A 12,465-nucleotide genomic window follows, 5' to 3' on the forward strand; every position below is an offset into this window, starting at 1 on the left:
CTTGGCTGCGCACGGGGCATTGTGGGTCTTGTACGTGCACGCAGGCAGGCAGGCGCGGGCACGCACGCAACAACTAAATTTGTCTTCATAACAAGCAAGCAGGGCTGTGGACAGTATTCCTACGCGCATTCTCAGCAGCATGATGAAAATAAAATTCAATAACGTCACTGAGGCATATTTTAACGAACTCCACTTCATTGTATGGCTTTTTAGCCCGTGCAATGTTCCAAGCCAGTTGAAACAATGCAAGTGTGACAGTCTCTGAGTGCTTCGTAATTTTTTTGAAAAACTGTACCTATTTTTCTGCCTGACTTTTCAGTCTCCAAACTTGTGCTTGCAAAATTCAGTCTCTTTTGCAAAGTCCTTATCGATATTGGCATGAAGTGAGCTGAAGTGGCGCTGACCATTTGAAGCTTTTAAATGCGCCAATGACGTCCGACATATCAGGCAGAATGGCTTGCCATAGCGTTCAACAAAAAACAACTTTAACTCTGTTAAAAACGTCCTGTGTTCATCGTCATATATTCGTTTAGCTGTGTATTTTTTCCTTGCCATTTTGGCAAGCGTCTTGTCAGCTTTTCTGGACCTAATGGGCCCCCGTAGTCACAGTCGCCATTCATTAAAAAGCCAGCAAAACCAATCGCTCTGTTTGTCCCTCCTCCTTTGCGGGATTTCCCCTCACGCGCATGCGCGTTTGACCAAAAACCATATTGAACTCAAGCGAAGCAAATACGCACAAAAAATAAACACAAATGTTGATATGAACGTATTTTTTTTATTGTCGGACTCGGTGGACTCGGTCAAAATCAGCACCGAGTCCGAGTCCGGCAAAAAAATGATCGAGTCCGCCCGAGTCCGAGTCCCCGAGTCCGAGTCCGAGTCCACAGCCCTGCATAAAGCTTTTTTAAAGTTTTAATAACATACCTTAACATTTCTTTCCAAACACTGCCTGTGACGCGGCAGTAATACCGCAGCAACACGGAAGTAACACAGCACTAATAGGGTTTGATTAAATAAAACATACCGGTAAAAGTCACTGAGACACGGCGGTAACACAGCAGCAACACAGTAGCACAGCACTAACAGGGCTGATTAAAAAAGCATACAAGTAAAAGTAAAAAAAAGAGCTTCATCGTCTTCATCTTCCTCCTGTGCATTGAAACCATCGAAGTCTTCCGATTGGAATAGCGTTAGTTATCCTTTGCCACACACTTTCTCAGTATCTCTTTCGTCGTCGGTTTTATGCATTTCTTCTAGCATTTTCCATGATGAGGGTCGTCTTGATCTCGTTCTGTCTCATCTTTGTGTAAATTTTACGGCACTATTTGCCTGGCGGATGGACATGCGATCAACACACCACTTTTCTCCCCAGTGACCATGTCATATCCCTCCGCCCAGCAAAGCGGTGCTGCACAACAGCAGTCCACAGCCTTTTTACGAGTGTATAAAAGTGACCAAGTCGTCACAAAAATCACGGGAAAAATCATATATAAGCCCCCCATAATGATGGTTTGTGTAAAAAAGCTTCCTTTCAATATTGTCCGTCTTGATCTCGTTCTGTCTCATCTTTGTGTAAATTTTACGGCACTATTTGCCTGGCGGATGGACATGCGATCAACACACCACTTTTCTCCCCAGTGACCGTCTCATACATCCCTCCGCCCAGCAAAGCGGTGCCGCACAACAGCGGTCCACAGCCTTTTTACGAGTGTATAAAAGTGATCAAGTCATCACAAAAATCACGGAAAAAATCCTATATAAGCCGCACCGGACTATAAGCCGCAGGGTTCAAAATTTGAGAAAAAAGTCGCGGTTTATAGTCCGAAATTTACGGTAATTCCAAACTGGTGCTGCAAACAAGTTGGCAGAATACTGTGGCCCACTGGAGTTAAATCTAACAAAACCAGGCACGCATAGTGTCAGTGTCATTTGTGCAGCATATAATTAAAAACTCGTAAAAGGGATGACTGTGCATTATCTTGAAACCTTATTGGAACACCTCCATGACATTATATTCATCCAAGTATGATTTTAACGGTGTGTACTACTTTTTCCAGAATATTAGAAATAAAAGGTAGCTTGGAGATGGGACTAAAATTCGACAGCACACTTTGATCAAGGCCAGGTTTGTTAAGCGGTGTGTTTAAAATGTTAGGGGATACAGCAGACAAAAACTGCTGTTTATAATGGGCAAAACCCAGCTACACAACTGGTGAACCATAATCTGTAAAAACATAAGGAAACTGCTTCAAAGGATTTTAAAACACAGCGGAACAAGGAACATGGATAAAAGGGTCAAGTGTGGCATTTGAGATAATTGCCCTAGCTGTCGCAATCTTGTCACAGAAAAACTGCAGAAATGTATTGCTCATTTCAGGGCTTTCCAGTGCAAATAGGCTGTTGGATTTTAATTGCATAATCAATAACTTTAAAGAGAACATGTGCATTATGCCAATTTTTCTGAATAAGGTTTGACAGATGCATGTTTTGTCTTTCCCTCTTTAATTTTGATTTGCTTTTTAGAGTCTGTTAAAATTCATATTCTTCTTATTTATGTTTTGTAATACATACGCATCACTCTCTACAAGTTGACAACCAGGTCAGTGAATTTAAGTTTTTAATCAAATTCAAATCAAATCAAAAACCCTGGGTCACACGGCAAGATTTGAACGTAGTGGTGGTGTGTAGCAGAGATGGGACCAAGTCACACATGTGCAAGTCTCAAGTAAGTCTCAAATCTTAACCTTCAAGTCTCAAGTAAGTCCCAAGTCATTTTTTTCTTGGGCAAGTCAAGTCAAGTCCTTAAATAGGTCAAGTCAAGTCCAAGTCAAGTCCTTAAATAGGTCAAGTCAAGTCCAAGTCAAGTTAACTGTAGTTTTTATTTATTAACTTGCTCCATATTAAGTCATATTTACTTAATTCAGTTTCATCATCATATTCATCGCATTAAAGCTATGTATACACACACCTATTTAGATAAATGAAAAGCACTTACTAGTTTGAAGTTGTCGTCTGGCTGTCCGAAATGTTTTTGTTGCATATCTCGCACTGTGCTGTCCATCTTTTGCCGTCATAAAAGTAATTGCGATAGCCGAAGGTGTCGACTCGCGGTACCGCTCCCGCTGAGATGTTTGCGCATGTCTGATATAAAGGGGCGTGATTCTCCAATAAACACGTTTGGTAGGTAGAGAGGGCACGACTGATTGATTGACAGGGTAGTGATCCAATCATGACAACGCCATTCTCAGCCTGCGCTCCTACCGTGTTATCTATATTATTTTTTTAAATGTATTATTAATTTTATATTCAAACTGAAAACATAAACTAAATAACACTGAAGTCATTCAAGTCATCGTGTCTCAAGTCAAGTCAAGTTCCGAGTCTTTAACTTCCAAGTCCAAGTCAAGTCTCAAGTTTTTTCATTTTTTGTCAAGTCAAGTCACAAGTCATCAAAACAGCGACTCGAGTCGACTCGAGTCCAAGTCACAGTGACTCGAGTCCCCATCTCTGGTGTGTAGCCACATGGCAAACTCAATATATCACATCACACACAAACTGATTTCATTCATGAATATTTCCACATCCCGCAAAATCTCCCAAGACGTGATGTAAATAAATATGGCTGAGACAGCGCGAGCACCAACTTTCTGTTGCACCATGAGTGATTTGATTTTGTATTACCCACCGTGATTCTGTGCCACCTTGTCACCTCACTTTCTGATTGGCTGCCCATCACTGTCAACCTGCATGCTCATTTGTCCTTGGGCACACCACATACGATGAAAAGTCAAGCCAAAACAGTCCAACATGTTGAAGATCTCGAATTTGACATTGGAGCAGCCAAAACATTCTCCCGAGCGATTGAGAACGGTCTGAGCACACCACACACGGAAGGAATATCTGATAGGATTATCTTTGGAGCCATTACGAGAATCAGAGCTGTCCTACGTTTGCAGAGGCCAATTATCCTGCCGTGTGAACCGGGTGCACAAAAGTGCACAAAATAACACCATACCATTGAAAACAAGGTGCTTGGTGAGTTTCACAAGTGCAACATCATAATCCAGTCCTTTGGGGTGATAACGAGCATGATGTATGATTTGCTCCACTGCAAGAGACAGGGCTCCATGGACTGGTTGCTCTATCTCTCCCACATGGACTACCCACAAGGAAGGGTCTGCAAATCTGGTAACAGATAATAGGAAAGGTAATAAGATCTGCTATATCATGCATCTTTGAGAATAATTGACAGAATGCTTCAATATGAGCACTGTCTGTTAATTAGCACACATAAAATTTAACTCACGACAATAATGTGACAGGACTCATGTCAGGACATGATCATTCATGTATTGAGATACCATTACTTTTACTATAAAATGACAGCATACTCGATTGTTGAAGTTCTACGTTGAGGGAAAAGGTAATTAAATTTGTTCAAATTAGCTGCGGTGCCTCCTCGGCTTTTTCGGCCAGCTCTGCTACCTGTGTTGGACGCACGACAATAATGTTATAGGGCTCATGTCAGGACATGATCATTCATGTCTTGAGATACCATTACTTTTACTTAAAATGAATGTTGAAGTTCTACGTTGAGGGAAAAGATGAATACATTTGTTGAAAATTGCTGCGGTGCCTCATCGCTCTGCTACCTGTGTTGGACGTAGGTGACCACCTGGCCAATATTTTCCGGTCAGATAATGTGTGTGCGCGTGCGTGCATGTTATGTGTGTGTGTGTGCGTGTGTGTGTGTGTGTGAGTATGTGCGTGTGTGTGTGCGTGCGTGTGCGTGTGTGTGTGTGTGTGTGTGTGTGAGATTGATTTACCCAAACACACAGTGTGCTGCTGTGACAATCCAACGTGATGTTATGATAGAACCTCCACAGAGGTGTTCACTGCTGAAATGAAGGCTAACCTGCCAGGGAAACTGGCCTGGCTGGGAGATGTTTCCTCCAACGATACGAGTTAAGTGCTTAGGTCTGGAGCCACACTCTGTGGACAGAATTGTGCACATCAGCAATATTGTTCTGTCTGTGAGCCATGTGATTCCGCGTGTCTTTCGCGACTGAGCCATGAAATTATGATAGAGTAATACAAATATGGTTCAAATGGATTTTCATATACTATGTATTAAGGTTTATAATCAGGAGTCACAAACTTCACTAAGACAACGTATATTTTATAATGCCCATTTGGCCAAAACATATTATCAATGAGCATTGCTTATGACAAGAGATCGTCTGAGTTTATGATCCACACAAACTGCTGAGTCCATATTTTAATACAATCAGTCTCTAGATATCCTAAATAAAATAAATGGAGTGTTATTCTAAACCTTGCAATATAATTGTGGGATGAAATTGACCTCATGGATTTTGCTTTACATTCAACTAAATGCTTAACTCTTGTCAAATGAAGTAATCCGTTAATTCACTTCATTTTGCTACCCGGGTGCAGGCTACACGTGCAACAATGACAGAGAGGATGCAAATGCACAAAGATTTCTGTCTCACTGCCTCAAGATCCAATTGGAGAGATTTTGCCAGCTGTTTCCAGTTATTCTAAGACACCAGTGACGTGCGGTCAGAGGAGGCAAAGGATGCCGTGCCTCCCCTGCCATCATGAAAAGGGGAAAAAACAAATTCAATTGTTTTTATTATAGTCATTTTCTTTTTAATTTCAGTAGTTTTGTAGCGATCCAGGGCGCTTGCGTGTGTTTGCTCACATGTTGAGCTCTTGATTTGGGAAATAAAGAGCCGGTCATCAAACCCATGTCTTGCCTGGTACTTTGGTAACGCTACAATATAGTTATATACGTAGATCTGTATTCTCAGAATTCTGACTTAAAGTCAGAATTCCGACTTTAAAGTCAGAATTCTGAGAATAAAGTCAAAATTCTGACTTTAAAGTCAGAATTCCCAATTTCTGACTTTAAACTCAGAATTCTGACTTTATTCTCAGAATTCTGACTTTAAAGTCGGAATTCTGACTTTATCTTTAAAGTCAGAATTCTGAGAATAAAGTCAGAATTCTGACTTTATGGCGTGCGGTGGCGGAGGGAAAGTCAGTGTGGTGTGGTTTTGACCAGAGAGGACATTATGTCGTCAACGAGTGACTTTTTGCGTGCCAGAGGATTGCCGGAGGACATCATTTCACACTTGGAGGAGCAGGGAGTGAGTAAATAAAGCATTGTGTTCATTTTGGTGACTGTTGCGTATATAACTGGCTCCGTGTAGCATGTAGCTCCGTTGCTAATTGATAGCTCTTGACGGGACGCGCCGCATTTACACGTAAAGAAGCATTATGCGTATTTTTGTTCATTCAGTAGTCAGTTTCATTAAACCGATGACGTAATGCACGATTATAAACAGGGCTGTGGACTCGGTTCGGACTCGGGGACTCGGACTCGGTCGGACTCGGTCATTTTTGCCGGACTCGGACTCTGACTCGGTGCTGATTTTGACCGAGTCCACCGAGTCCGACAATAAAAAAAAGAGGCAAGACGCAGGGGAGAGTGTCAGGTTACAGTCAGCGCGGTAGGAGTTGGAAGAAGCAGTAAAAACTCCACCAAACTCGTCGTAATGACCCGTGATATATGTTATATCCTTACTATTTTCCAGGTTCTTAGATAGCAAGAATAGGTCGGACAACGACGTGAATGATAACTGCTTTATTCCTTACTCACAGTGCGTTCACCGGGCGTACCAGAACAACACAGAATGCCCATCCCACTTCCGGGGTTTTTCTACTACGGAATTTGAGTTAGCCCAAAATACACAACATCTCTTCCCCTCTTACAATGAACGTGCTATATGCATGAACAACATAGTCTTATGCACCTATAACTTGACATCTTCAAGATCTATCAATAACTACCATTAAACAATTACCATATATGGTCCAGACAATTATGACAATAATATTCCCATGAAACCTTAACTTTGGGTGAGGGTGGACTACCTCGAATTATACCGAATTATAGCGAAAAACCGATGTCGTACGGCGTCGTACGGCGTCAACACTATGTTGTTTTCAATAAAAACATGAAGAACTCACGTTTGCGTCAGTCAATTTAAATTGTTATAAAGGATTATTCTCATTTGATGTCTTTAAATTCATCCGCGTTCTGCCATTGAAGCGGGGTGCATTCAAAGACCAGTCGTACAGACGGAAACGTTTTGTGATCAAATCTTTCATAACGAGAATGATTTGAGTGAATTGATTTGAATGAATAATTGAGAAGAATTTCAGTTCTGAAGGCTCCTTTTGTCCCAAGCAAAGTGACAGATGGTGGGGAGGGGGGATAAAAATTGTAAAATCAATTCACTCAAATCCTTCTCGTTATGAAAGATTTGATCACAAAACGTGTGTGGCTTTTTCTTAAATGAACACGTTTGACATTGCTATCGTGTCAGCTTTTAATTATATTGCGCTGTCATGTTAAAGCAAATTAATAAATGCAACAATATTAATTTGCTTTGAAAATACCTGAGTAATAAAATAAAATGGATGGATGGATGAATGATGATCACAATTAAGTATAAAGTCTCCTTTGTAATATATACTCCTTGTAGCCTGTACCCAAAAAGAGGAGTTTCTTTGCATCGAGGTTTATGCAAAGAGCTCACGTAATTATATTGTTGCGTTTTGGTGAAGTGAATGAGTGTTCCGTCTGTACGACTGGTCTTTGAATGCACCCCGCTTCAATGGCAGAACGCGGATGAATTTAAAGACATCAAATGAGAATAATCCTTTATAAAAATTAAAATTGACTGACGCAAACGTGAGTTCTTCATGTTTTTATTGAAAACAACATAGTGCTGACGCCGTACGACATGGGTTTTTTCGCTTTCCAAATAAGGGGTCGTCACTAATTATTTGTGTTTAGATAAATGTCTGAGCTATAATGGTGTAATTAATGATTAAAACTTGAAAGTATCTGTTTATTGTATTCGTTTATATGTTTAATAAAGACAAAGCCATCACAAAACTGTTGTAATTATTTAGATTTTGATCTAAATTAGCCTTGAATAAAGACTAAGCAGTCACATGAATTAACAGAAAAAATGGACAGCCGGACTCGGACTCGGACTTGGACTCATGGTCAAGAGGCCAGACTCGGAGCAAAAATCCGACCGAGTCCACAGCCCTGATTATAAATATATATATACACGTCACGGCAACGTCACAAAGCGTCGGTAAAACACCGCGACTCGCGGCATAAACTATGCCTTGCTGATTGTGCACCTTAAATTTAACTCAATACACTGATCACACTGTTGTTTAAGAGTCGTGATTCTACGTGCCACAATTCAAGGTTACATCATTTGAAGTATAATCATGCACACACGCACGTATTTATTTACTCACTGGATGAGACTTGTTTAGTGATGTTACACCTGACATCGTACCAGGAGTGAGAACATTAGTATTAAAAACAACTTTATACAATAAGCATACTGTCATAAAGTCATGTTTTCAAAATGCCCACTGTTGTGTTTGACAAATTGTAATTGTTTTCACTTTGTTGTGCAGATAAAGTGACTGATGGAGGGTGCAACTCAACCAGTGCCTGAAAAGCCGGATACGGGCCTGTTGTTGCTCGTTCATGTCTGTTCTTGGTGTTGGATTTTGTCGAATAAATTTCCCCCAAAATGCGACTTATACTCCGGAGCGACTTATATATGTTTTTTTCACTTTATTGTGCATTTTATGGCTAATGCGACCTATATTCCGGAGCGACTTTTAGTCCAAAAAATACGGTAGTTCGCCGCCACACGGCCCGAAGCACCGGCGTCGACTTCCAGGCGTGTGGCGGCGTGGACTTCCATCCCCGGAGATGGCACTTCCAGCCACGGAGGTGGAAGAGAGCTCCATAGAATAGGACCGGGCGTGCGTAAAAGCCATGTCCGAGCCCCATCTACCATCCCCGGACAGCCACCCGGAAGAGCACCGCCCCCCGACTTCCATCCACGGAGGTGAAAGAGAGCTCCGTAGAGTAGGACCGGGCGTGCGTAAAAGCCATGTCCGAGCCCCATCCACCGTCCCCGGAAAGCCACCCGGCCGAGCGCCGGCCCCCGACTTCCATCCACAGAGGTGTAAGAGAGCTCCGTAGAGTAGGACCGGGCGTGCGTAAAAGCCATAATAGTTTTTCAAACCTTCTGTGTCACTCCAAATCATTAAATCCTTCAAACTCTTCGTCCTCCGTGTCACTTACAAACAAAGCCGCTAATGATGCCGGTAGTACGTGGGGCCCTTCGTCATCTTCGTCATCCCGTGATCGAATCTTTGTCCTTTATGTAAACAACCGCCGCGCCGCGCTGCTGACGTCACTTGAAATTCAAATTACAGTAATCCCTTGCTATGATTAGCAGCTGTGGAGCAACTATTGTTGCGACATGTCTCCAACGCCATCAAAACCGGTAAGCTGCACGGAGTGTAAGCGACTGAATCAGAGGATAACCCAGCTTGAAACGCAGCTTGGAATACAGATTGAAACACTACATCAGATATGTGAAAATGACAAATTCACGGACTCGGTAGCAGCTGTGGAGCAACTCATTGACGCTTATCATGTACCCAAAGTAGCACCAAATGCTAACGGACAGACACAGATTGTTATACACGGGGCTATCAACGTGGAGGATCCCGTTACAGATCTGACCGACACACTTCCCTGGATATGTCCTAACACTACTGAACTAGTGGTGGAAACTCCCAGGATGTTCTCCGATGTTGTCCGCAACCCTGGATTAGCTGCAGAAGCTCCGACGACAACCGCTTACTGGCATCGCAATGGAGCCAGACCAAAAACATCAACACCAGCTGTCAGCCGGAGAGGCAAACCGGGCAAGAGATTAGATATGAAAGCATCAACACTCACTCCTACACCTGATCTCCCACTACATAACAGGTATGAACTATTGGCAAGGGATGAAATGTTGGATAATAACTGTAATGAAGCCGCAGATACTAATCACACTGCTAGCGCTAAGGCTAATCACAACCCCAGGAACAGCCCCCAAGCCACTGACAGGCCGAGGGCCAGAAGAAACTTTGCTAACTCCAGAACTGAACCACACACTCTCTTGATTGGAGACTCAGTAACTAAATTTGTTAAAATGCCAAAGACTGAAAACATTAGCATGGATAACACGTCTGTATCTGAAATTGCAGAGCTGATTCCAGCTATCGTAAATACATGCCCAAGAAATATGAGAATCATTATACACACCGGGTCTTTTGACATTCTACAAAAGAATACTGGGTCTGAGATTCTGAAAAAAACCCTGTTGCTAAACATACTGGATGACCATCAGTCACAGTGTGTGTACATCTCTGGCCCCATTCCAACCTTAAACAAAGGAACAGAATCTTTCAGTAGACTTCTTGGCCTAAATACATGGCTGACATCGGAGTGCTTCAAACATGGAATACAGTTTATTGACAATTTCAATATCTTTTGAAATTGTAAAGACCGCTTCCAGCCGGATGGGATTCATCCAAACATCTACGGATCCAGGCTACTCAGTGCCAACATTTGTCACGCCGTTGGGACACCATATCAAAGACATGGTGTCCTATCAAAGATAAGAGAAGACAGCTGGCGACGCACAAAGGATAGCCCACCAAAGACGTCAGCACGCAATCACCCCCCCTCCCTCCTCCCTCCTCCCAGGATCCCTCTCCCACCCTCCCCCCTCACAGGATTCCTTTTCCCCCCTCCCACGTGGACCATCAAGGACAGCACACACTCCCCCTCCTGCACACCCCCCTCCATCACATCCCACCTCACCAGACCCACTGCTCCAGATCAAGTCAAAGTCAAAAGTCAAAGTCAGCTTTAGTGTCAATCTCTTCACATGCCAAGACACACAAAGAAACCGAAATTACGTTTCCACTATCCCACGGTGACGAGACATAGTACACGATAGACATACAAGCAAACAACACAAAATAAAAACAAGAAGGCACAAACAATAAATAATAAGAGTGATGAATAAATAATAAATAAACAAATAACACAATAAATAAGAGGAGCAAGTATGCATACAGCAGACAGTAAGCATAGCGCAAAAGTACAGGACGCTACGCAGAAAGGGGGCGAGAGTTCAGGATCCTAACAGCCTGGATATGAAGCTGTTGGTGAGTCTGGTGATGCGGGAGCGCAGGCTCCTGTACCTCTTCCCAGAGGTCTCTGACTGAGGAAGTCTAGTAGCCAGGCACCCAAGGCACTCGAAGGATGTCTCTGTGCCTATCGAGGACCCAACGATCCCCCTGCCCACCTCCCCCTCAATCACAAATCCCCCCCACACCACAATCACAAATTAAGGAACTGGTTAAAGCTGCCAGTCAAACTGATGGACTACTAAACAGCAGCAACAACAGACACTCAGGTATAAGACAAAGATGAGACAGACCCCATGCCACCTCTTTAAACATACCGGTAATATTAAACAGCCGGTGGTATGGTCAAACACATCGTAGTAACCATAGACCAGGGGTGTCCAAACTACGGCCCGCGGGCCAACTGCGGCCCGTGGACTATTTTTTATTGGCCCGCAGCAAGTTTTAAAAATATAATTGAATATGGCCCTCACATGAAACTTGCACTGGACTGTGTTGTAATTCTTAGTTTCAACACTAGTGGCGCGCCAGTTTTCAACAAGGCAGGTTTTCCACTAAATAAAATAAATAAAAGAAAACATTTGCCACGAGAAAAATGGGAGAACCAAAGAAACGCAAGATAGCAAGTGAGTGCAGAAAATTTCAGAAACGGTGGGAAAATGAACATTTCTTCATAGAAGTCAAGGGGAAATGTGTCTGTTTGATTTGCCAAGAAAGTGTTGCAGTGATGAAAGACTATAATGTGCGAAGACACTATGAAACCAAACATCAGACCTACACGTCCTACACCGGTGCTGAGCGAGAAGAGAAAGTTAAGCAAATGGCAGCTTGCCTGCTAGCTCAACACCAGTATTTTCTCCGTGCTAACAAAACACAAGAAAGTGCCACAATAGCAAGCTATAAGGTAGCTCAGCTCATAGCGAGGCACGGGAAACCTTTCTCAGACGGTGACTTCATAAAACAGTGCCTCACCACAGTCGCAGAAACAGTGTGCCCAGAAAAGATGCAGGAATTTAACAACGTGAGCATGTCCAGAAACAGTTGTGCGGCGAATCGAAGATCTGTCAGCTAATTTAGAACATCAAGTGTCACATAAAGCTTGTGCTTTTGACTTTTACTCGATTGCATGTGATGAGAGCACAGATGCTACAGACACCGCACAGCTGCTGATTTTTCTGCGAGGAGTAGACGATAACTTTTGCGTTACGGAGGAGCTGCTTGATCTTAGGAGTCTAAAGGGCACAACAACGGGAAAGGACATGTTTGAAGCTGTGTCAGATGCACTTGACAAGATGGATCTTAAATGGGACAAGCTGTGTGGAGTTACAACGGATGGGG

At 42.8% G+C, this 12,465-nt stretch overlaps 1 protein-coding gene across 2 annotated transcripts in view; it reads right to left on the reverse strand.

Annotated features, from left to right (window-relative positions):
• The window catches only part of tmprss3a (transmembrane serine protease 3a), a 102,982-nt gene that overhangs the window by 69,013 nt on the left and 21,504 nt on the right, over positions 1 to 12,465 (reverse strand). The window contains exons 3-4 of one of the 2 annotated variants that reach the window (XM_037280677.1): positions 4,827 to 4,992; positions 4,016 to 4,185 (exon numbers count right to left, since the gene is read on the reverse strand). The exons of the other annotated variant lie outside the window; for it this stretch is intronic. Coding sequence (XP_037136572.1) covers positions 4,016 to 4,185; positions 4,827 to 4,992 — 336 coding nt within the window. The remainder of the gene's footprint in view (positions 1 to 4,015; positions 4,186 to 4,826; positions 4,993 to 12,465) is intronic. 2 annotated transcript variants of the gene reach the window in all.

Source organism: Syngnathus acus, chromosome 21, assembly GCF_901709675.1.
Source record: "Syngnathus acus chromosome 21, fSynAcu1.2, whole genome shotgun sequence".
Taxonomy (NCBI): Eukaryota; Metazoa; Chordata; class Actinopteri; order Syngnathiformes; family Syngnathidae; genus Syngnathus; species Syngnathus acus.